This window comes from Entelurus aequoreus, linkage group LG05 (assembly GCF_033978785.1).
Source record: "Entelurus aequoreus isolate RoL-2023_Sb linkage group LG05, RoL_Eaeq_v1.1, whole genome shotgun sequence".
NCBI classification, from domain to species: Eukaryota; Metazoa; Chordata; class Actinopteri; order Syngnathiformes; family Syngnathidae; genus Entelurus; species Entelurus aequoreus.
Genome location: NC_084735.1, coordinates 37,998,226 through 38,023,951, shown reverse-complemented (window position 1 = coordinate 38,023,951; position 25,726 = coordinate 37,998,226). Strand labels below are relative to the sequence as shown.

Sequence of the window (25,726 nt, the reverse complement as noted above, 5' to 3'; positions counted from 1 at the left end):
AAGTGCATGGTACAGTTTTTTCACTGCCACGATCAGGAAGAAAACGCAACCTATCACCTGCTGCTGAGGGAAAATTGGTCAGGATGATCAAGAGTCAACCGAGAACCATCAAAAAGTAGGTCTGCGATGAATTAGAAGCTGCTGGAACACAGGTGTCAGTGTCCGCAGTCAAGCGTGTTTTGCATCGCCATGGACTGAGAGGCTACCATGCAAGAAGGAAGCCCTTGCTCCAGAAGCCACACCTTAAGGCTCGTCTAAAGTTTGCTGCTGATCACATGGACAAAGATAAGACCTTCTGGAGGAGAGTTCTGTGGTCAGATGAAACACAAATTGAGGTGTTTGGCCCCAATACCCAGCAATATGTTTGGAGGAGAAAAGATGAGGCCTTTAATCCCAGGAACACCAAGCCTACCGTCAAGCATGGTGGTGGTAGTACTATGCTCAGGGCTTGTTTTGCTGCCAATGGAACTGGTGCTTTACAGAGAGTAAATGGGACAATGAAAAAGGAGGATTACCTCCAAATTGTTCAGGACAACCTAAAATCATCCGCCTAAATCAGGCTAGAATTAAGGTTTTGGAATGGCCTTACTAAAGCCCTGACTTAAACCCCATTGACAACATGTAGACAATGCTGAAGAAACAAGTCCATGTCAGAAAACCAACAAATTTAGCTGAACTGCACCAATTTTGTCAAGAGGAGTTGTCAAAAATTCAACCAGAAGCTTGCCAGAAGCTTATGGATGGCTACCAAAAGCGCCTTAATGCAGTGAAACTTGCCAAGGGACATGTAACCAAATATTAACATTGCTGTATGTATACTTTTAACCCAGCAGATTTGGTCACATTTTCAGTATAATAAATTCATAAAAGAACCAAACTTCATGAATGTCTTTGTGACCAACAAGTATGTGCTCCAATCACTCTACCACTCTATATATATATATATATATATATATATATATATATATATATATATATATATATATATATATATATATATATATATTAGGGCTGGGCGATATATCGATATACTCGATATATCGCGGTATAGAAAATGACTATATCGTGATATTCGAGTATACGTCCTCACGCAGTTGCTTTTAGCTGCTGGCATTACACGACAGGCTCTTCCCACTCTTTCTTGCCTGTCCTTCTCACAGACAGCAAGCACACCTTCTTACATACGTCACATACTGTCATGTCATACGTCACATACGTATACGCAGAGAGGTAGCAGCATGGGTAACGTTAGCTGTGATGCTAGCGGGGTGGTGCGAGCGGTAATACGAGAGAAAGAAGGTGCGAATCTGGTAACAAAATGAAGGAATAATTAATTCCCAAGAAAAACAGCAGGGGGTCCATCGTCTGGCGGTGGTTTGGCTTCAAGTGGGAATATGTCGAACAGACAACCGTAATTTGTCAAGTGTGGGGAAAAAGCATTGCTACAAAAAGTAGCATTACTGCTAATATGTAGCATCATTTGAAAAGTCACCTGCTGGAGAATGAAGAGTGCTTATTCCGCATGTCAACATCTCCGTTCGGTGCCACACCAACAAAATGCCAAAGCAACCATTTCCACATCAACACGGTAGGAAAAAAAATGTCAACAACAAAAGGAGATAACGTCCGCAGGAACCTACCACATAGCGAAGGACGTACACAATTTGATTTTCTATTATGCCGCTAATTTTTATTTGACAGTTATTGAAATATCTTGTGTGACATCATGCACAAAAGTGCAATTTATTTGTTTTAAACTATTGTAGTGGCTTTCTGTACAAAAAGTGCACTTTCATTTAGTGTTGTTATATGTCATCTTAGTGACATCATGCACAATAGTGCACTAATAGCTTGTTTTAAAATGACTGACAATTTTGCACTTTCTGTTTTGGAAATGACATGAATGTTTGTGCAACTGTTTAATAAATACAGTTTTGGTCAATTGGCTTAGTTGTGATTTCCCTCTCTGCATGAAAGTTTAAAATGAGCATATATTAATGCAGTATGAACAAGAATGTTTTAATGTAGACACATAGAATCATCATACTGCTGTGATTATATGTATCAAGTGTTCATTCAAGGCTAAGGCAAAATATCGAGATATATATCGTGTATCGTGATATGGCCTAAAAATATTGAGATATTAAAAAAAGGCCATATCGCCCAGCCCTAATATATATATATATATATATATATATATATATATATATATATATATATATATATATATATATATATATATATATATGTGTATATATATATATATATACACATATCCCGCCTTCCGCCCGATTGTAGCTGAGATAGGCTCCAGCGCCCCCCGCGACCCCGAAGGGAATAAGCGGCAGAAAATGGATGGATGGATGGATGTATATATATATATATATATATATATACATATATATATATATATATATATATATATATATATATACATATATACATATATATATATATATATATATATATATATATATATATATATATATATATATATATATATATATATATATATATATATATATATATATATATGTATGTATACCCAAGGTTACTGTGGTTTATCTGTTAAACAGTGCTCAGAGTATAGTGGAATGTTCCTTCGGTCAGGGGTAAAACACGGAGGCTAATTCATCCGTACAGGCTTGTTTCGCAGGTTTCCCTGCTCTTCAGGGGAGTTTAGAAGAGATATATACAGTGTGTATATACACACACACACACAGTATATATTCATATACAGTACATATACATAAATGGTATATACAGTACATTATATATGTATTATCATCATTGGAAATGCAATGTAAAATTCTATAACATGCATGCAAAGAACAAAACGACTTTTGGCAACTCTATCCTGTAGCCATGACCCCCTTGGGTAATATAGTGTAACGACTTAGTGGGGTTGATATGTTCGTGTGTGGGTGATGTTTAAGAGTTCCCATGGTTGTGAACGCACCATGCCTGGAAGGTGATTGGCGGAGAATGACACAGTGTTGCTCAGAAGAAGTAAAAGACAAAAATAGACGTGTGTGCAGGAGGAACAAATGTACATGTTGGAATTGAGCTTGTGTTAGCATAAGATTGACAATAAAATACTTGGTGTGCACTTTTTCTGGACGCTACAATACTTCCGGTGTTGTAACCTCTGCTTACGATAAGTTATGTCAGAAATATACATTCTCGCTGGCTACAAATAAATACTCTAGAACTACAGTACAACTGGTGGGGAACATAAAAGTGTTCAGACTGTAATCATCCAAATATGATTAGCGGCAAAGTAGACAGCTATCAACGTTGTGGCTCGAAAAGCGAATGAAGGTGAGAAGATGTAAGCTAGCTAGCTGGTTAAGTTAACTAGCGAACTTGTTTAAGTGCTCCTGACGTCTCCCTGTCCTGCAACTCAGTGTGGCGTTCAGGCAAGAGGAACAGCAAGCACCTGCGGCTGAGGCGAGCGTTAAACACATTTTGTTTAGATTGTATTTTTAATGATATTTCAATAAATTTAAAAAATGTGAAAAAAAGTGATATTTTGACATTCAAATAAATGTTTAAAAAGGTGGATTACCCTTTTCACATGTCTGATTTTAATATAGACTCAAATATACGTCAAAACAAAATATAAAATAGAGCAGATTGCTTCTCCCTGCCTTATATGAACATAACAACTTTTGCCTTTTGCTACCTACCAAGAGATTTGTAGATAATATTAATAGATGTGTAGTCCATAAAACATTTTGCAGGCTGAGGCGTGATCAGGTGTACCTGGGAGACAGCGGCTTTGTGTTTCTTCATCAGCTCATTCATGTCCTCCTGGTCTTCCTCCACGCGAGACTGCATGTCGTTCTTCTCACGTTGAAGGCGGCTCACCTGTTCCTGTAACTGATCAGGGAACAGAGACAGGAAGTACTCATGAGCTATAATAAATGGTGGTTAGTCAAATGTGGAGGAGAGTATTGCCAATAATCAATAGGCTCATTTAGGCAGAAACATTTGCAACTTGCTGGTGATGTCCAACAGATGCATTGGTCATTTATTATGAGACATTTCCAAGGCCTCCCTCCCCTTGCCATACAGTATACAACAATTAATAAACATCCCCGAAAACACAAACATCCTTTGTCAACAAGTTTGAAATGCAGCCAGTACCGTTGTATGACAGTTATTGATAGATAAGCAAAAAAAACACATTATTTTTTTACCATTAGCGCAAAATGTGGAAATCAGACATATTCCAAAAGGCATTTATTATTCTAATATCCCACAATGATGTGATGGTGCTCGAATAATAATGTTTATGTCTGAGTAAGAGTTCTTACATAAGGACTTTACATAAGGACGGTCAGAGAAACAATAAGTCAACATTATTACTTTTATACTGTTGGCTATAAAGGGAATAGCATTATCATTATTAGTATTATTGTTGAGTATTTAGTAGTGGTGGATTCTAAATTGATTCATATTTTTAAGAATCGATTATAAAAAAATGTTTTTGGATTCATGAAGTATCGACAAGCAAAACATTTTTTGCACATTCTCTATGTTCTGTATTAGTGTAATAATAATTGTTTTTTGAGTTCATGAACCCCTTTAAGTATTTTAAACTTGTATGTATATATATATATATATATATATTTTTTTTTTAAACAAATATATTTAGAAAAATATGTTTCTTAGGCCAGCTGCACATTTACTTGCTGTACATAGTGTATACGTCATATGTCAGGAGCCAAGGAAAGCTATTTTAACCTGTAACCTGTTTTGAAAAGTTTTTATCATAATTTATTTACCAATTAATATATTGCAAGAATCGGTTTGAATCGAAAACATTGTTGAATCCAGAATCGATTCTGAATCGAATCGTCAGCCCAAAAATCGGTATCAAATTGAATCGTGAGTTGTAAGATTCAGATTCCTAATATTTAGAGCTGCAACTATTAATCAATTAATTGGATTAGGAAAATAGCCTTGATTTCTAATCTGTTGCTTTGACTAATCGTTTAATAAGTGTAACTAATAAAAAATTATAACATCTAGACCGCATAGAGTGCACAGAACTTTTAAGTAGACGGACATAGTTTTCACACACTTTGGTGTGCGGGTGCCGTGATCTGGGTGGTTGCGAACAGCAAATAGTTTTTATTTACCGTATATATTTTCAATAATGCATACACATGTTAAAAGTTCAATTTTAATGTTGATGATGTGCATTTAAAAAGAACAAAGCTTACGGCATGCTGAAATAATGTTTTTTCAACCATTTCCCTTAAAATACACATTAAGGCTATGAAGTGTTTTAATCCCCAAACTCCGAGATAGATTATTTGATTACTAAAATAAGTGATAGCTGCAGCCTTATGTGTATTTATTGATTTATTTACCTCACAAACAACATGCATGGAAGAGAGTCTTAATTGAGGTGTAAAGAAATGCAAATATAATGTGTTTCATCTGGCTGTCAACAAAGGTGGACGCTTTTCCTTCCCTCTCCCTTATCTCTCCTACTTTTCTTTTTTTTCTAGTCTTGTCTTAACTTTTTTGAAATCTCTTTTTAAACTGTTCTCCAAAATAAAAACAATATAATTGATCAACTGGCCTCTCAACAAAATTATCTTCTTGACGAGTAGCTCGGGTTTGGGAAAACTTGCCTATCCTGATGGAACGTTTGTTGCTAGACACACGATGGACTTTTGGGAGAAGAGGGGGTCTGGTGCCCGGTGACTCAGTCGAGGACGTTGAAGACATATATACTTATTTGGAACCATGATAACAGGACATCTGCTGATTGGAATAAGCGTTGCCCTGGTCTATGGACAAATTGGAAGATGATGGCAGCCATTCATAGTACCCTAAAGCTGCCAAAAATAATTGAATAATGGACAGAGCTGTGGCAACTCAGACTTTGGCAATTTCTGAACTGAATCGCAAATTGGATAACATCTTGGGGAAGCTTTCCGCTATGCAAGGTGAAATTATGATTAATTTGGAAGCCAGAACGGACAACTATTAACACCATTAACACATTAACGTGTGTGATTAATAAAAAAAAGAATATCGCATTATCATAATTGGATGAAGATTATTCACACACAATTTGTTATGACTAGGGATGATGTTTGATAAGAAATTATCGAGTTCGAATCCTCTTATCGAACCGATTCCTTATCGATTCTCTTATCGAGTCCAGATAGGTTGTTGTATATGGAAAAAAATACACAATATTTGGTTTAACAAAAGCTCACTTTTATTATATAAGAAAACAATTTAATCTAAAAAATAAATAAATATTGACTGTTGCCCCCCTAAAAAAAAAAAAAAAAAAAAAATTGACTGTTGTTACCCAAAGTATATTAAGTGGGATTTTTCAGAAAAACAAATATATAAGGTAACACAAAAACAACCTGTCTCTGTGATCACTATAGGTGTATAAATAATACTAGTGTTAAATAAAATCCGTCCCTTGGGCACAAAACTGAAAATAATACAGCTCCCCAAAAAGTGCAATTCTGCTGCTATTTGACATAACTGTTTGTTATGATGCTTTGACATTTTTGCACTTTATTTCTTTATTGAAAGAAAATTCTATGAATAGAAAAGTTGTTTGCAAATGTGGTTACAATGCTAAAAAATGAAAAGTTAAAGCTAAAAAAAGAAATACACTTTATTGAGTTAACATTATTTCTTTATAGGGGGAAAAATGTTATGAGCTAGGGAATACTACAACTACACTACCCATCATGCAACGGGAGTGACGAGCATGCGCGGTAGCCCCGAAAAGTGTTGTTGCATGTCGTCACCCGTGAAAGTAAACGTCAAGAACTCAGCCAACACGCCTCGTCTGCATTATTTATAATTAGACAGACAACACATATACAGTGTGATTTTGTTTTGTTTACAAGGAAACAAAAACAAAAGTTGAAAAAGGGAGATCATGTCATATATGTATGTGCTGCGGTTGCTATAAGAACGTTGCGACAGCTGCCGTAAAGGAGGTGCGTTGCTATGTTTCCGGTTGGTCGTAAAAGTGCTCGTCATGTGTTTGTAGTCTGCTCAAATCTCCCAGTAAAATTATTCATTGGATTATACCTTTTGTTTTGAACTTTATTACACATTGGAGCGCTTTTTCCCGTCCATTTTTTTCCTGCTTTCGCTATCTGCGCTTAATGACCGAGCTACGTGACTGATTTCTTGTGATGTCACACGGAGCATTTCTGGTCGGGACGGGATTCGTTCCGAGGGGTTCGAATATAGAACCAACTCTTTTTCTTTACTATAGTGGTCTCGATAACGGGTACCGGTTTTTAAAAAGGGATTCGAGTCCGAGGACTCGGTTCTTTTCTTATCGAACAACCGGGAAAACCGGTTTCGAGTATCATCCCTAGTTATGACTGCACGTAAACCCGAAAGTGTGCGCTTATGGTTACACTGTGTAAAGATGAGCAATGAGAGGCAGCCAATTTCGCTTCAAAACATACTCTGGTCCTGTGTTAACTTTGTTGACTAAAAATGGTCGTCTTTGTTATCGACATTGACCAATGAAAACAAAGGCTCATTGTCTAAAACAATAATGAAATTAGTTGACAATTAAGTCAACAAATTAAAACGAGACGAAAATGCTGACAAAGACGAAATCCAGTCATATTTAATTAAAATGTTATTTAATTTTAACAAAATATACAATCACAGTTGCATGTGGGAGAGGGGCGGGTGGAAAAGCACGGAGGATATCCAATCAGAACTACTGTCTTTGTCAGGCATGGTGTTTTGATTTTTCACCCGAAAAAGCAAGACTCAATACAAGACATCAATACAAAAATGTCTTCTACATTGGAAAGAAAAAGAACAGAAGACATATGGACGCACTTCAACTTTGCTGGGGTAGACAACAAAACATTTTGTAAACTCTGTGGCTCAATTTTCTTCCGCAAAAATACAACAAACTTGAAATGCCATCTGCAGACCAAGTATAGGGACATCTTCGCAACAAAATGAGTCATACTGTACTGAATTACTGTTACTATTAAAGACGGTAGAGCAGAGCAAGGCCGTTTACTATACCTCATATTCCAAAATAAATACTTACCTACTTAAAAACAAATTGCTTTTGTAGTAGACCAAGATGCCGCGATCTGAGCCGAGCTTACCCGCCAATACATATACTTTTACAGTGCACTTTAATCGATGTTCAGCTGATGTTCTGTTCCGCTTTTAATTGCACAACTTGACAACCCAATTGACCAGATTTGTCATGTTTTAAGCTAACACACAAAGAAAGACAGCTATTTGAGATATATAAACTGTGTGTGTGTGTGTGTGTGTGTGTGTGTGTATGTATATATATATATATATATATATATATATATATATATATATATATATATATATATATATATATATATATATATATATATATATATATATATATATATATATATATACATACGTTCGTTCGTTTTATAACATTGGTTGCTGTATTTACACAAGATGGTGGCCAATTATTGTGCACACTTTGTGTACTTATACACAATATATAATAAAACTAGTTTGTTTCTTCATATGACCATAAACATGCAAACATATTTTCATGCACTGTACACTGGCATTAATAGTGTTCTTTTATTTTTTTAACAAACGATACACATATTTTTAATAATATTTTTATTTGTTCATAATTGTCTCAAAGAATAGACCTATATCCAAAAATGTACACATTACATTTTAATGATGGAAAAGAAAATGGCTATGATATTATTGAACATGACAGTTAAAATAGGATTTATCTTAGTTATGGACTCTAAATTGCCAACAGTTCATATATACAACTTTTTGTATGTAATTAATGTAACACTGTATTACGTATAGCAGTTCTCATTACATTCTTAATTTTAAATTTTGAGCATCAAATACTTGGACTTTCATATTAATCTTGTAAATAAATACAATTGTTTTAGTAAAGTGTACACACTGCGCATAATTTCACTTTATACACTCCGCTTAGAGCAAGTGAATAGCTCTACCCAGCTCAGGTTTTCCCCTTAATTGTAATTGAATGTGGCGTGCCGCGACAGCATTGTTTTTTTACTTGAAAACAATTCAAAGTAATATAATATATTGGTAGCCCTCAAGAGAAGTCACACCAAAGTCTGACGCTATTTTTAACATTTATTACCAATCCTATGATAACAAAAGGCATAATTCCAACAGGTTTTACCTCCCGTGCAAAGACTTTAGTCTCGGTGATTCCGCTTCCCCAGACACACAACAGCATTTCCTCATTTTCCGCCAATCACCTTTCAGGCACAAACAGTGTATTTGCAAACATGGGAAAAACTGACATCAAATCCAAACCACATGAACATAAAACATTAACACCAGCTGGTCGTTACAGTGTGAATTGATATATAGAGCCTATTATTTTCGCACTATTGACAAGTTATGTACCGAAAACTCAACCACTGAAAAAAAACTTTGATTACCTTAAAACGCGCTTCAGAAACCGGATGTAAACAAAACGCACGCCAAAGTCTGGAGTATTGTCAGGATGTCTACAATGTGAGACCATTGCAGTGAACTAGGCTCTGAATCCCTCTCCCGTTTCTTAAAGACACCTGGGATGTTGACTTTTGATTGATTGATTGATTGATTGAAACTTTTATTAGTAGATTGCACAGTACAGTACATATTCCGTACAATTGACCACTAAATGGTAACACCCAAATACGTTTTTCCAACTTGTTTAAGTCGGGGTCCACGTTAATCAATACACTCTGTTCTGTGACGCGGAACAAAGGGACTTACAGGCCTACAGACAAACACGCACCCATTGACTGCTACAAAGATATGCATACATACACCTCAGCCCCCATCTCACGCCTTTCGCAGCTCACCCCCCGTGATATGATGGACAACAAAGAAACACCCTTTGTGGAAGCATCTTCGGGCTTAATGCCTGGCCTTCCCCCCGTAGCGAGTCTTAAATTTTTTTTGTCCTAACAAGTATACAGTATGTGCTTTGCTCAAGATTTTTCTGGTCTCAAACTGAGCCCCCCAAATGGGAGCTTAGTTTGGGATTTTATTTTTTCCTCCTCCTTTTTCCTACCTTTTTTACGGGGCGCCGCCCTTGTGGGGACCCATCAGTCTTCCTGTTCTGTCTACCCTGTATACTGTGTGTCTGTTCTTGGATGGGTTTGTACTGAAAATGAAATTTTGTTGTACTTTTTAAGTACAATGACAATAAAGGTCCATTCCATTCCATTCGTAATCTTGGGAGAATAGTTGGAATATAATTATTGCAGTTGTATTTAACGTCATTCCATCACAACTGATGTCAAACTCACCGATGCTTTAGCTTTGGCCACATCTTCCATTTGTATATGTAGGTCTTCTATTTCTAACTCCATGCTCTTTCGAGCTTTCACTGCCGCCGCACAAGTGAACTCTGACTCCTCCAGCTGTGAGAATCAACGAGAAGGTGAGGGACACACATGAGAAGGTCAAAGATCTGTTTAGCTTTCACAGGGCTTTATCTGTCTGTGTCTAAGACCGTCACAAAGTGAAGAGTGCCTTACTTGATTTTTGAATTGAACAATCTCCCTCTTGCTCGGGGCGTTACTCTTCAGGTGGTCCAACATAATCTGAGCATCACCAAGCAGGACTTTGGTTCTCTTCAAGTCTTTTCTCAACCTCTTCTCAGTCTCCACGTCCTTCTGGCTCACCTGAATGACAAATCATTCGTCTTCTAGCCAGTGTGGATAAACATGGTCTCCTTTTATCACAACTCTCAGCATCCGGCGGTGCTCAGCAACAAATTAAAACGCGCACGCACGCACACACACACACACACACACACACACACACACACACACACACACACACACACACACACACACACACACACACACACACACACACACACACACACACACACACACACACACACACACACACACACACACACACACACACACACACACACACACACACACACACACACACACACACACACACACAGGCTGTGCTGACAGAGGATGAAGATGAGACGGATGGGACTACCTGGTCCTGTGCGCTCAGCAGTTTGGACTCCAACTCACGTCTCTCACGCAAGACTTTTTGCTTATCGTCGTACTCTTCCTCCAGCTGCACCTCCATCTGTTTCAGCTGAGACACATGGACACAGCGTCAGGGTGCAAAATAGACAGGCAGTAGACAATATATTCAAGCATCTTGGCTGTGTAATTATTAGAATATAAACTGTGAACAGTACATCTAAATAATCTAATGTATGCTCCATGTAAAAATAAAATACTCTGTATAGTTCAGTATAGTCATTTATATAAGAAGGTTTTCACTGTAGTTTGCAACAGTGTTGAACCATACTTGACTATGCAATGTTTCATAAGGTAAGATTTTGTCTCTCCCATAAAATTGGAGAAAAATAAAGTTGTTGTCATTAACAGAACGTTAAAGTGACAAACAATCTCACCAAACTACATCCGCAAAAAGCATGTAATATTGCTCTTCTGTAAATAGGCTCCAACTCACCCGTGACCGTAATGAGAACAAGCGGTATAGAAAATGGATATAATGCAGTGTGATGCAATATAACCATTAAACCGATGTGGGTAGATGCTTTGATAGAGCTCTCATGCAGCTAACCAATCATAACAAACACAGGCGTCACTAGATTTTAGGTTAATTAGAGACTTGTTGTGACCACCATTTGCCTTGACTATTGTAAGCACAATCCAAGTTTTAGGCCTATATTTTCCTCACACACTTATTATTCAACCCATTTTAAATTGTAAAATGTATAGGTACTCAGCACAATGATGACGCAAGATGACCGTAGAACAGATGGTATCTCAGTGACCGTCTAGTCTTTCGCCCTGTTGCCAGGCTGGTGCTACAACCGCGCTTCCGTCTGCTGTGACGCGGCATTCATCTCCCTAAAAAGTGTTGAATGGTGGCGACTGAGTCGTTCCGACAAGCTGTCCCAGAAAGCGTTTCTCCACACTGCGTCTACATTATCCACATTGTTTGCCTGTTCAATTCCAGTAATAATTTACATTCATTAACTCGACTCAATACGGTACCTGGTAATCGATACTGGTATTTTTGTGTGTCTGAATGTGTTATTAAAATGTTAACTGTATAAAAAAATAACAAAAAACATGTTTATTCAACATTAAGCTGTGCTGTCCGTGTCGTAAGCTGGCATGTTGTACTTGCAATTCCAAAGATGCGGATGACCTCAGGCAGCACGCAGGTAAGAAAATTATTTAATTCAATACACAGGGCAACATAGACTGGTGCTAGCTTAGCGTAGCATGAAGATCAGCATATGAAAACATAGGTAGGATGAGACAAACAACAAAACCAACAACAAACCGTTGCATATAACGAACAGCGAACAATGGACCAGCAACTAACAGCATGGAGAGACAAGTATAAACAAGGGTGATGATTAGCATTACACCAGGTGACAACACTAATCATAAAATGAGGAAAGGTGTGTAGTAGCTGTTGCTCCTAACAGAAGGTAAACAAAGGATCCATGAGGTGCATAAAACCAAAACACATTAAACACAGGCGAATAATATAATGCAAAGAAGAAAGGATATGATCTGGTGCAACAGATCATAACGGTACCCACCAACCCCTTCAAGGAACGGATTCCAGACGTCCCAAACCAAACAAAAAAAACTAAAGAAGTCCAAAAGTGCGGTGGGAGGAGTTGGCGGTGGGGCGTTAAACCAAATGTCTTCGAATCCATTTGGGACAAGTTTGGTGGCGACAGGGAGTTGACCACGAACCGACCACACTCGCTGCCGACAAGGAGGACGACCTGAGCAGCAACAAACTTTAGCAGCCGCTTAGGTCCATGCTTAGATCCTGGGCGTCGCTGCAGATGGCGCGTAGCGCGTCCGTAAAACGGCCATTTTTGAGGCAGACGAGGAGGAGGAATGCGAGCACCAAGCAGGCGCCACCGCAGCAGGCAAGGAGTTCTAGCACCAGATGGGTCCTTCTGCGGAAGGCGAACTGGAGACGAGGCAGATGACTGCAGAGTTGGAGACAAGGCAGAAAGCGGCGTCAGACCCGCTGGAGACACGGCCAGAAGCGGCATCAGACCTGCTGATGACGCGGCAGGAAGCGATTGTATTACCAAACTCTGTGGTGGTGAGGGAGTAGAAGCTGCCTGCCCATCTTTTTGACTCTGTGGAGGAATCCCGGAATTCTGTGACCACGCCACGCTGCCGACCAATGCTCGGCAGCGTGGCGTGGTCGCGAGGCAACACAGAGTAGACCGGGGCCGGGTCGCCATTTGGCCCAAGGATCCACTTTTTTACCTCCTCTGGACGATAGGGCTGCCCCTCAGCTTCCATCTATAACAACTTCAGCCAGTTCCACTCCATTAGTCCTTCAAAGGAGAGGTCCACCTTGAAATCTCTAGAATGTGGCTGGTCTGTCGTAATCTGGCATGTTGTGAAGTATTTGCGATTCCAAAGATGCGGAGGACCTCAGGCGGTGTGCAGGTAAGAAGAATCTTTACTTCAATACACAAGGCAACATGGCCTGGTGCTAGCTTAGCGTAGCATGAAGATCAGCAAAGTGAAAACATAGGTAGGGTGAAACAAACAACAAAACCAACAAACAAACAGTCGTGTATAACAAACAGCGAACAATGGACCAGCAACTAACAGCATGGCGAGACAAGTATAAATAAGGGTGACAACACTAATCATAAAATGAGTACAGCAAAATGTGGCGCATAAAACCAAAATACATTAAACACAGGCGAATATTATAATCCAAACAAGAAAGGATATGATCTGGCGCAAAAGATCATAACAGTCCAGTTTTTTCTTGTTTTCTTAATCTTCTGTGTCTTATTAGCAAGTACTGTACTGTGTTATTTAGTAGTCTTTGCATGTAGTTGCAATGCAAAGACATTAGATGGCAGTAGTGTATAGACTACGGTGTGTTGCTGTAGTCAGGAAGTAGTCTTAAAGTCACCCATAAGAGACAGTGTGAACTGCAGGTTGACACCTGTTCAATAAATGACACAAGCAAGTATTGGTAAGCAAGCAAAACCAAAACTTTGGTGTTCCATTGAGAATATAGAATACTACATACAGCACTTAAAAATCTGTCAAAATGTTTTAGTAAGACTTTGGTAAGCTACGAAGCCACACAGCTTGATGGATTGTCAGAGCATTACGGCTACCGTAGTCAGACGTACGGGTATTATTATAGTGTGCGTATAAGGAGCCCAAAATGGCACCTATTAGGAGACATATTATCTGGAGTTTTGCTCCAACCTATTATGCTAAACTTTTCTTACCTATTGGTACCTGCTGTTGCGTATTTGGGATCTGCATAAGTCCTGAAAATTTGCACCCGTCCACCACAGTTGCAGTCTGCGCCGTACTCAATAAGCGCCTTCTTTTTCTCTATCCTTTTGTTGTGGGGCATTCATCCTCTGCTGTTGCCATTTCAGATATAAAGTGGTTCTAACTTATACAGTATCTGTCAGTAGACTGGCTGTGGAAGCGCTAAAAACTACCGGTACAATAAAAGATGAAGAGGAAAAGACGCTGTTGAAGTAGAGCCATGTAAATAAGACCACTCACAAAATGACGAATCCTGAAGCTTGAAAATTGTCTAAAAAACAATCTATGCAACATTTTGACCAAAGAACTACCATTACACGTTATGCAGACTACAGGGAAGTGTTTTAAAAGTAGAAAAAAAATCATAATGTGACCATTTTAATGCGCCTTATAATCTGGTGCGTCTTTTGTATGAAAATAGACCTGAATAGACCCATTCATCGACAGAGCATTATCATATTTGTAAAGGCAGAATGTTATTCCACGTTCTTGTATTGATTGTGAAGGTGTACCTAATGGAGTGGCCAGTGAGTTCATGGAACACTAACATGTGCCATGTGATGAGTGAATATACAAATGCTTTATTTATGATTTGAGTCAATCTTGTGTTGGCTATATTTTGTCAACCATAAAATCAGAAATAATTATATTATGTCGTTATATTACACAACTTTAAAGGCTCGTCTCTGAGCACTGCTCTGGTCGGGCCTGATAAATTGGCTCTTGAGCGTATGTGCATCACTGTGAGAATGAGAGGGACTTACCTTCTTACTGCAGGACCGCCTGATCTCATCCACCTCTTCATCCTTGCTCTCAATCTCCTTAGAGTGGTTCTGTCGCTGCGTTTCCATCTCCATTTCAAGACGCAGCTTTGCCTGCACCAATGAAGACGAGACGTACAGAATAAAACATGAAAAGGTTATTAAAATGCAAACAATGTTTGTCCATGAAGGATTCTTTATTAAGTTTGTGCACATACCTGCTCCAGCATCTGGATGCTTCCCGCCTGTTCGTCCAGCTCCTCCTCTTGGTCTTTCACCTTGGCTTCAAGGTCGCGAAGCTGCTTCTTGACCTTGGCGAATGATGCTTCATCTTTGGACTCCTGCGAGGAAAGATCCTGCAGTTCGGCTTCCAGCTGTTGCACCTTCATGTTGGCAACAGACAAGTCACAGTCCTTTTCCTGTGGTTCAAAAAGGGGAACAATAAAGGCCACACCTGGACGAGTACGGAATATTAAACAAACATGGAGGGAACTTGTTCTATATACAAGACCTGAAGCTTCTGGTTGAGGTTAAACATCTCAGTTGTCATAGCGTCTTTCTCCCGAGACAGCTTCTCCCTAAGACTCCTTTCTCTTTGTACCTCCGCCTGGGCCTGGTTCTGCTCAGTGTCAAACCTGCCATATGTACACACATTATAAGGCAATTACACCAATACAAAGGAGCATATTTCCTTTTCTGGTTTTGAAATGAAAAACTGTTTGACGGCCTTGTGTGTGCAGCTCGGAAACTTGCCCCAAATTACAGTAAGAGAGAAACAGTATCTCGTTTCTTCCGTGCGTCTTGCACGAATGGAAAAATTTACAGTAAACAATATCTGAAGTCGCTGAACCGTCTTATTTTATCAATTTGTATATTTTAATTTTAACTATTGTTGAAACTATGAATGTTCCAATCAGGGTTATATTCTGACAATTCCAATCATCCATGAGCGAGATCGGTCGATACGAATACCGATCACATTTTTAAAAATGTATTTGTGGTGTCTACTATTGAAAGTGTAACTATTTATACATAACACATTATTTTAACTACCGTATTTTCCGCACTATAAGGCGCACCTAAAAACCTCCAATTTTGTCAAAAGCTGACAATGCACCTTATAATCCGGTGCGCCTTATATATGGACCAATACTGAGCCTCCAACAGGTAAAAGTTTCAATCAATCAATCGCAACTACAGTAAGCAGCTGCCGACTTCATTTTCCCCCGTCTTCATTTTCCCCGTAGAAGAAGAAGAAGGGATATATGATTGCGCGAGGCGTGCTGTTTAATTTCCATTTGTTTGTTTATGTAAAGACCCCAAAATGGCTCCTATTAAGAGACACGCTTACGACGCAGAGTTTAAACTTAAGACGATCAGTCACGCAGTAGAACACGGGAATAGAGCAGCAGCGACACTGACTCCATTAATGACGACTTCGACGAGACGGAGCCGGGCATGTTGGATGCTGTATTCGCCCAACTGTTTAATTCGGACACTAAATAGGAAGAATTCGAGGGATTCGTGGATGAGGAATAACTTCATAAAGTGAGCTTTACATGTTTATTTTGTGTGTTGTGTTGTGTGACATTAACGTTTGAGCAACGTTGAGTTATTGATATATTGTTATTGCTCTGCACTATTTCGAGTGTTACTATATTGTGATTGCACTAACATTTGATTTACCGTAACAGTATCACTGTTTTTTACGTGTTCATTGAATCAGGGAAAAGTTTCCCTCCACTATGTGATATAAATGTTGCACTACATGTTATACCCTGCTGTTGTTAAAAGATAAACAAAACACCACGTCACTGACTTTACCTCGGGGAAAATAATAAAACAGCTGTTTATTAATTTTTGGAGTGAACAGAGTTGTCAGAACGCTGGTTTGTAATCTATTAATAAAGTTTGACTGACCTATCTGACTGTTTAGTTGACATTCCCTTTAGCGCAGCTCCATCTAATGGATGCATAACGTAACCCCAGCCTCTACTGTAGCGTCTATATATATGTGCCTTACAATGCGGTGCGCCTTATATATGAACACAGTTTTAAAATATGCCATTCATTGAAGGTGCACCTTATAATCCGGTGCGCCTTATAGTGCGGAAAATAGGGTTCATTTTGTCTTTTATTACATACAATTGTTTGATCAAAACAAAGGCAATACTGCACAATAACTAAACAAAAGCAAAAACTACCGTCTACTACTCATTTAAATCCTTGGGTTTTTGGCCTCAAAGTCCTCTTATGTCCTGGGAATTATTCCCTTAATTTATAAACAGTAATACTGTAAAAACAACACAAAAATAGAAATAAAAATATCGACCTAATCACTCTTGTATGGACCATCTACTGATACTACCGTTGGTGTCGACACCACCAATTTATGTCTTGATCCGCCCTCCTCTTATCTTACGTGTCGTGTACTGACTGTGGCAATCCTGACACACCAACAGTTGTTGTCACATTATCCTCTTTCTAGATTTGTATTAATTTACTCATTAATTTAATGTAATAACAGCTTACTTTATGCTGTAACATGGTTAGTTTTGCCTGCTACATGTTTAACTTTGTCCTCTAGTGACTACGCTACTTGATAATGATACTTAAAATGCAGTTTATATGTGGTAATGGAGGTGAGTTTTACTAGCCTAGAGGAGTGGTTCGACACTGTGTAGGGAGACACATAATTAGCTGCTAGCCACTTCTAAACCGGGTGACTAAAAATAAAAAAACCTGTCAGCCAAAGGGGAACAGTGTTTGCAATCGTCATTAAAAGGCATTAATCGGCAATGGCGATTCCATACTTTTTTTTACGAAAATCGTCCGCGGCTAAATAGGGGCCCATCCCGTGTTGAAACTAGTGCTGTCAAAATTAATAATCTAAGCGAAAAACGCCATGAGCACAAAATCACTCAAATATCCCCGGTAACGCTTGTTAGGCAGTTTGTCCAAGTAGTGTTACATGCGAAACAAAGAACAAAAAAACATGTGCATATACTGTATATTCCCTTCTTTCTTGATCCACAGCAACCCTGTAATTAATTTGATACGTGTTTTTACAACACTGGATAACTGATCTGCACCTTTTCACAATTGGCCAATTTTGAAATTTCCTCCATTTAGACTCCCCACTAGCCTGGTGTATTGGCGCTGGGTTGTAGTAACGTGCACAATGTTTTCCCCAACTGTCGAGAAGAAACACTTATGGTTAGTGAATGTAAAAAGCTAAGTGTTTCATGCTGTCAGCTTGTTGTAATTTTCCCTCCCGTGAAGCGCGGCTGAAAATAATTGCACCCACGGAGCATCTTCAATTAGCCGCGGGGGAGAGATCACGTTCTGCCGTAGTGATGGCTTCTCAAGTGCTTTGAGAAGTCTGAGTCATTTCCGGAGCTAATGTAATTCTGCAGATTTCAAAACATCTCAGTCACTATCCAAATTAAAAGTGGTAGTCAGTGTAGAGCAGGGTCAAAGTGCCTCCATCTTGCCATTGTTTTTTATTTTCACGAAGACCCCAGCTTCTTCCAACATTCCTCAAAAATGCATTCTAGTTTAATTGGCGACAATTAATATGAATTATTGGGGATGGTCCTCTGTCTATGTGTGCCTCATATTGCCTAATGTGTGCAAGATTAAGCTCCACCCCTTCTACAAACACACTGTAAGAAATAGAGGTAGAGTAGGACTTTATGTCATGTTGTGTCCCTAAAGGTGCAATTCACACTAATGTACCCTGCAGGGCTAATTACTGGACTCCAAGGTGAAACAATTTCCACCGAGTGGTAGTTTGGTTCAGATTGCCATGGTACTTTCTAGAAATGTTTTCACCTTGGGGTGTCTAAGCGGGATGGCGTTCGCTGTGTCAGCTACATAAATAGCGTGACATTATACCAGCAGGGTACAGTTGAAGCCGCCAGTGAATTAAACAAAGAAGAGGAACACAATACAAAGGACAACAATGGAGGACATACAGCATTATGTGTTCTTTCTTCTTGGCATGTGGCATTTGCTTGAGAAAAAGCACATTATGTATTGTTCTCCTTCATTTTATGTTCCCTGCTGATCAAATAACTACAGTCTGCAGTGGGTCTCGCTGTGGATGGCACACAAAGAGAGTAACAATGGTTGGAATGGTATAGACCAGTTATTTTGACAAAGAAACATAAAAATTCACCAAATGTTTTTCATCAGCAATGGATGAAAATGTATGATCAATTATTCGATTGCTATTTTTTTAGATTGCAGAAAATACTACTGAAAGGGTGTTGTACTACATATGTTATTACTGACTGTCTATGGATCAATAAGATTTTATTAGGGCTGTCAAACGTAACGCGTTAAGGCATGCAATTATTAATCCCAAAACATCTTGACCGAACATGATCCCTTTACCTTAACCACAAACGGTTACCTGAAAGCCAATGCTAAATTAATTAAAATAAAATACATTTCCGACTCGTGTGCTCAATGTTAAATTTCTCTTCAAAACACACACCAACAGAATTTTAGATCAAACCAAGGTAATTTAAATATGTTTGTTAAAGAGAAACATTTATATAACATTTTTGTGTATGACATTTTTACAATAACAATGCTTTTTGTCAAAATATTGGGGTCTTTTTCATTTAAATTATGCAAGCAAGTAATTGATTAATCTTAATTATTCAAAAGTGTGATATTTTGAATTAGGGCTATCAAACGGTTAAAATATATTATTTCTATTAATCGAATTGTCCATAGTTAACTCTTATTTAATTGTGATTAATTGCAAATATAAGTCTTATCTTTAACAAGTGTAACTTATTAAAATGTACAAGCAAGATGGGACTGGACAATTTGATATATGCAAATGTTTGTTGATTATTGGATGTTCTATTAGCTCAACACAAAATGGGTACACAGACACACACAGGACATTTTCCACCTGGGGTCTAATCCAGTCCTTTAGTGGTCTGTCTTTCTCGCATTATGATTAACGGAACACATATATCTTTCTTCAAATGTCTACATTCTTCACAATTACTAAATTAATACAAATTGCTTGTCAGCCTGAGAAATGTGTTTGCCGTTCAGTCCCGTCCCGTCAACACGTAGTATATGCAAGGCGCACATGCACATACACGAAAGCGTTCCAAGAGAAGCAATAACTTTTAGCAGTCATGTTGTTGTTACGACAAAATATACATATAATGATAGCTAGCGTTAGCTATCAAACTCGCTATAATTAGTAGAGATGTCCGATAATATCGGCCTATATCGGCCGATAAATGCTTTAAAATGTTATATCGGAAAGCATCGGTATCGTTTTTTTTTTTTATCGGTATCAATTTTTTTTGTTTTTTCTTATTATATCAACATAAAAAACAAAAGATACACTTACAATTAGTGCACCAACCCAAAAAACCTCCCTCCCCCATTTACACTCATTCACACGCATTCACACAAATGGGTTGTTTATTTCTGTTATTAATATTCTGGTTCCTACATTATATATCATTAGAGTTTGCAAGGGATACAGTCCGTAAGCACACATGATTGTGCGTGCTGCTGGTCCACTAATAGTACTAACCTTTAACAGTTAATTTTACTCATTTTCATTAATTACTAGTTTCTATGTAACTGTTTTTGTATTGTTTTACTTTCTTTTTTATTCAAGAAAATGTTTTTAATTTATTTATCTTATTTTATTTTATTAATTATTTATTAATTATTTTATTAATTATTTATTAATTATTTTATATGTTTTGTAATTTAAGGACCTTATCTTCATCATACTTGGTTGTCCAAATCAGGCATAATAATGTGTTAATCCCACGACTGTATATATCGGTATCGGTTGATATCGGTATCGGTAATTAAGAGTTGGACAATATCGGAATATCGGATATCGGCAAAAAAGCCATTATCGGACATCCCTAATAATTAGCTAACATCACTCAAACCTAATGCACGTAAGTGTGTGGGATATAATGCTTAAAGCATTTTGGAAAGTTAGCGTAGGCATTCGCGTAAAGCTTCCTCTTTAAATTTTCCCCAATAATTCTGCAACTAATTAAAATTGTGTGCATGTGTTTGGGGGCGTGGCAAGTCGACCGGCGGTGCGATAACCAAAAGACTTTGTGTAGAAAAGAACAAATGGCGCAGGCGTGTATTGTGTTTTTCTATGGGGGCGACAAGCAAGCCCAAATACACTCCGGTGGTAACGCAACTCACAGCGACTGTGAATGAAAAAACCTTTGGCTTCGTGGAGAGAGCGGCCTGGCAGGGCTTCGAAGCTGAGCTTTGCATTGAATATACATTTTTCTTTGTCCAATTCTGCTCTCCATTTGTTCCTGTGGCTCAACATCAGCTGGAATGCCACTGCTTTTTTACTGCTACTGTATGGACTGGGGTTAAAACAGCACACATGTTAATCACGCGCAAAGAAAAAAAATTGTGCCTTCTTTCCTTAAGTCATTCCTATGGCAATATTTTTAATCAAAGAGGGCAAATGTACTGTAAAGAAAGTCTCTGAATGTTCTGAACTCCTGCTTCTATGGTAGTGTTGTCTAACACTCAACTTTCAAGAGGGGTCATCATGCTGTTTGCAAACTAGTAGACACTCCATCTACAGCGCCTCTGCTGGTTGAAAGAAGTTAGTGAACTATTTGAATTCAATTGTGTCATGATGTGAATTATCAACTATCAATTGCCTAGAATTGGCAGAATTATTGAGGCTCATAATTGATGATTAGAAAAAAAATCAAAAAGACATTTCTTTTCACACTTTTTTGGGCAACCTACTCGCTTGTATGTATAAATCTTTAGACGCAGACTACAAGGCAGTTACGGTCTAACTGATAATTGACCTGAAAATAAGAAAAGTCTCAAAAAGACCCTGCAGAGAAAACTGTTTGGCATGACCCACTGGTTTGCATGTATAAAGCTCAAAGCCCATACTAAAAGATGTAACTAAGACAGTACCGTAATTTACCGACTGTAAGTAAAAAAATAGTTCCCGTGCTTCGAATCCTGTGCTATATACAATGCTGCGGCTAATATATGGATTTTTTCCGGGTTCATGAGCATTTCCCGGGCGCGGCCACCGTTGCTGCCCACTGCTCCCCTCACCTCCCAGGGGGTGATCAAGGGTGATGGGTCAAATGCAGAGAATAATTTCACCACACCTAGTGTGTGTGTGACAATCATTGGTACTTTAACTTAATCACATGGCGCCAATAAGTTTAGCCTCGTCACATCAGACCAATACAATTACAGAACGGTAAACAGTGAACCAATGAAATTGTACACATTAAATCAAACGCACTCACACAATCTTTCAGCCAGCCTTTTAGCGTGTTATGGACTCACCCTCATCAAGACACGGCAAAATGCACAGAAGCCAAAAGCGATCGACGTGCCCCAAGAGGCCAAACCGCCACGAAAATATTTCATGTTTCGATGTGTTCATAGCTTACACAGTTTTTCACTGTTGCACTGCTGTTCATACTGGTATTTATGTATTTATTTTTAACGTCATGTTATCTATTGTTTGCATTGTATTTCAACTACACCTAACAGAGCAGCCACCTGTATTTTTGTCATGCTCTCATGTTTGATGACAATAAAGCGTTCTATTCTATCTACATTTGTGACCTACAGATGTGCAGCTGAGACACAGAGAAACACTTATGAAACGCCTTGTATAGGCAAGTTAGAAATGAGTTAGTGTGATCACATGACCGAGCAAAGGATCAGCAACATATATGATGGAATGGTTGACGGCGGCAACACGGTGGCCCAGTGGTTAGCATTTTTGCCGTTTGGGCATCTCTGTGTGGAGTTTGCATGTTCTCCTTATGCATGGGTGGCTTTTCACCGCTTCCTCACACATTCCCATTATGCATGTAAGGTTAATTGGAGACTCTAAATTGACCATAGGAGTGAAAGTGAGTGTGAATGGTTTGTCTATACAGTATGTGCCCTGCGATCGGCTAGCGACCAATTCCAGGTGTATCCCTCCTCTCACCCCAAGTCAGCTGGGATAGGCTTCAGTTTACAGAGAATGGATGGATGGATTGATGGATGTTGTCAAAAATGTGTTTCCATGTATAAAAACACAAGTAGACTGACAGAATGAAAGTGCTGTAGGGTGAGTTAAAACTGACTTCCTCTGTTTCTTTTCCAAATCATGGTTTCGGCTATGGAGGCCCTCCAGGTAACGTTTGGTGTCCTGTAGCTCAGCTGTCAGCTTCTGGCACTTCTTCTTCAGCTGCTGCACTGAGTGCTGCATGTCCTCATTGTCAGTCTTAAATTCAGCCAACTGCGGTGCGAGAGTTATCATTCTACTTAATATACAAAGAGAGTATGGAAATCAAATATTAAATATAGCCTTTTAAAATATTGAACATGACAAGGTGTCTTGCCCTTCTCTCAAGATGTCGTTTGTTCTGTTGCTCCGTTTCCAGCTTGTCATCAAACTCCTGCTGGAGTTTCTTCTTGGTGAACTCTGCTTCCCGAATGGCTCTGTTGTACTTTATTCGCCACTCTCCTCCTGCAACATAAAAAAAAAAAAGAATGTTGAGCAGATGTAATTTTCATGACATTTAGGCATCTCCTGCTTTTAATGCAAGCCATGTGGTATACAAGGAGGAAGGGGCTCAAAAGCTCAGGGATGACTGATGCTGTGGATTATGTGGCATGTTGTACAGACTGAGATGCTTATCACCTTGAAAGGACTGAAATAAAATAATCTGAAATAAAACCTCCTTTCATCAAATCATGACCTTATGAGGTCGAAGTATTTGTCAAGAAGACTACAAAGCAGCCCTCGCGTTTTGACTCTAATCTCGGATAAACCTGAGCTCCAAATTCTGAGCAAAAACGGCAGTATGGGGAGGACGTGACAAAGTGCCACTTTGCACGCCTCTTAGCCGACCCTAATTCTGGAGCTGTCAGGGGCTATCAGAACTATGACAGTGTCCAGTCAGACATTCAGGATTAGGTTCATTTCCGAGCCTTATCACTTTTTGACGCTGTCCATGTCTACTTCACATAGCAACACTGGCTCCTCCATCAGCGCCACTCATTAGCATATATATAGCATAATGACAACGTGCAAGGCCACCTGCTCTGATCCTGACGATTATTTTCTCATTCATCTAAGAATTCTGATATGCTCTGTAATGGCTTGTCTGCGGAGGTGGGTTTGAGGGGATGTGAGAAAAAAAATGCCTCGCGGACAATGCTTTCTCAGTGGGAGCGCTCTTTCTCGGTAGGTGTCGACCAATCACAAGTCAGTACGATTTGTATGCCTGGGAGAGAACATTTTAATCCCCAAGTGTGAAATCCCAAACTTGGCGAATGTATTTAATACTATTATGACATATGTTTAACTGCCATGTCTCCTGCTGAAACAGGCGACTAAAGGCACTGATTCCTGCAGCTACAATTACAATGGGTACAAACTGGGTATATACCGTTGGTTCAGTGAATTATAGCACTACCATGTGCCTATAGTACCTGCTCATTAGGATTATACAGTGTTTCCCACAGGACTGCAATACATTTTGTGGCATTGGGTGGCCAGGGATGGGTTAGATAATTTCATCCCCTAATTTGCATTATTTGCCATGACACATGTCATTTTTTTGTATTCTATGAGAGACAAGTTTGAGTAATTTTGGTACTTTTTAGGCACCGACCGGATTGTGTCAGTACTACTACGTATCGATTCACGTAAAATAGAACAGTGCCATATTTCGATTGATTTGTTGCACATGACGTCACATCTGGTTGAAGATTCGGCAGGTTCAAAAACTTAACAGGCAAACAAGCGCTCAAGCAGGACTTAGTCAAACTGCCTCGAGGTAATGTTGCAGTTTTCCATGCCAACAAAGCAAGTATGCTTGACAGAAAACACTTCAACAGACAGTAAGGCTTCACTTTTAAAAATTCGCTAGCTTGATGCTAATTCACACTGGAGTAGCCAGAGACATGCCACTGCTTGGCATTAGCTTTTTTATATGACAGTTTCAAAACCTTCAAATTTGTTATTGAAAACTACAACTGGAACTAATCAAACAGCTGGTGTGTAAACTGTACCATACTTACACTTTTTAGAGTGAAATTAATGAATAGATTCCGCTTAATGGCGAAGACTACTCTCTGAATAGACTATACGCCTATACACTACTGCCATCTAACGTCTTGGAATTGCAACTGCATGCAAAGTCTACGATATAATACTTACAAATGAAACTCAGAAATGTAAGAACAACACAAGATATAACAACTGGACAGCGCAGCTCCCTGTTAAATGTTAAATTATGATGATTGTAGTATTAACCAAATTTGCAATCATTAACAGATTAACACACACAGAAGTACCAAAAATTGGTACCTTCGAGTACCGGTATTGATTTCTAGGTACTGGGAATTGGTAACCGTATCCATTCAAATGTTAACAGTACCCATCCCTAGTTTTGAATACAATCTAAATACAGCGACAAAGTCGCTAAAGTGGCAACACAATCTAATGTCATTTCCCATCTACTGCCTACCTGTCAACATTTCAGAATTGGGGCAGAG

At 38.7% G+C, this 25,726-nt stretch overlaps 1 protein-coding gene across 3 annotated transcripts in view; it reads right to left on the bottom strand.

Annotated features, from left to right (window-relative positions):
- LOC133650612 (unconventional myosin-XVIIIa-like) overlaps window positions 1–25,726 on the bottom strand; it is a 202,148-nt gene that overhangs the window by 34,028 nt on the left and 142,394 nt on the right. For all 3 annotated transcript variants that reach the window (XM_062048069.1, XM_062048067.1, XM_062048068.1), the window contains 9 exons: window positions 23,563–23,690; window positions 23,305–23,459; window positions 15,663–15,786; window positions 15,370–15,570; window positions 15,155–15,265; window positions 11,053–11,157; window positions 10,569–10,715; window positions 10,338–10,451; window positions 3,766–3,882 (listed from right to left, as the gene is read on the bottom strand). In XM_062048069.1, coding sequence (XP_061904053.1) covers window positions 3,766–3,882; window positions 10,338–10,451; window positions 10,569–10,715; window positions 11,053–11,157; window positions 15,155–15,265; window positions 15,370–15,570; window positions 15,663–15,786; window positions 23,305–23,459; window positions 23,563–23,690 — 1,202 coding nt within the window. The remainder of the gene's footprint in view (window positions 1–3,765; window positions 3,883–10,337; window positions 10,452–10,568; window positions 10,716–11,052; window positions 11,158–15,154; window positions 15,266–15,369; window positions 15,571–15,662; window positions 15,787–23,304; window positions 23,460–23,562; window positions 23,691–25,726) is intronic.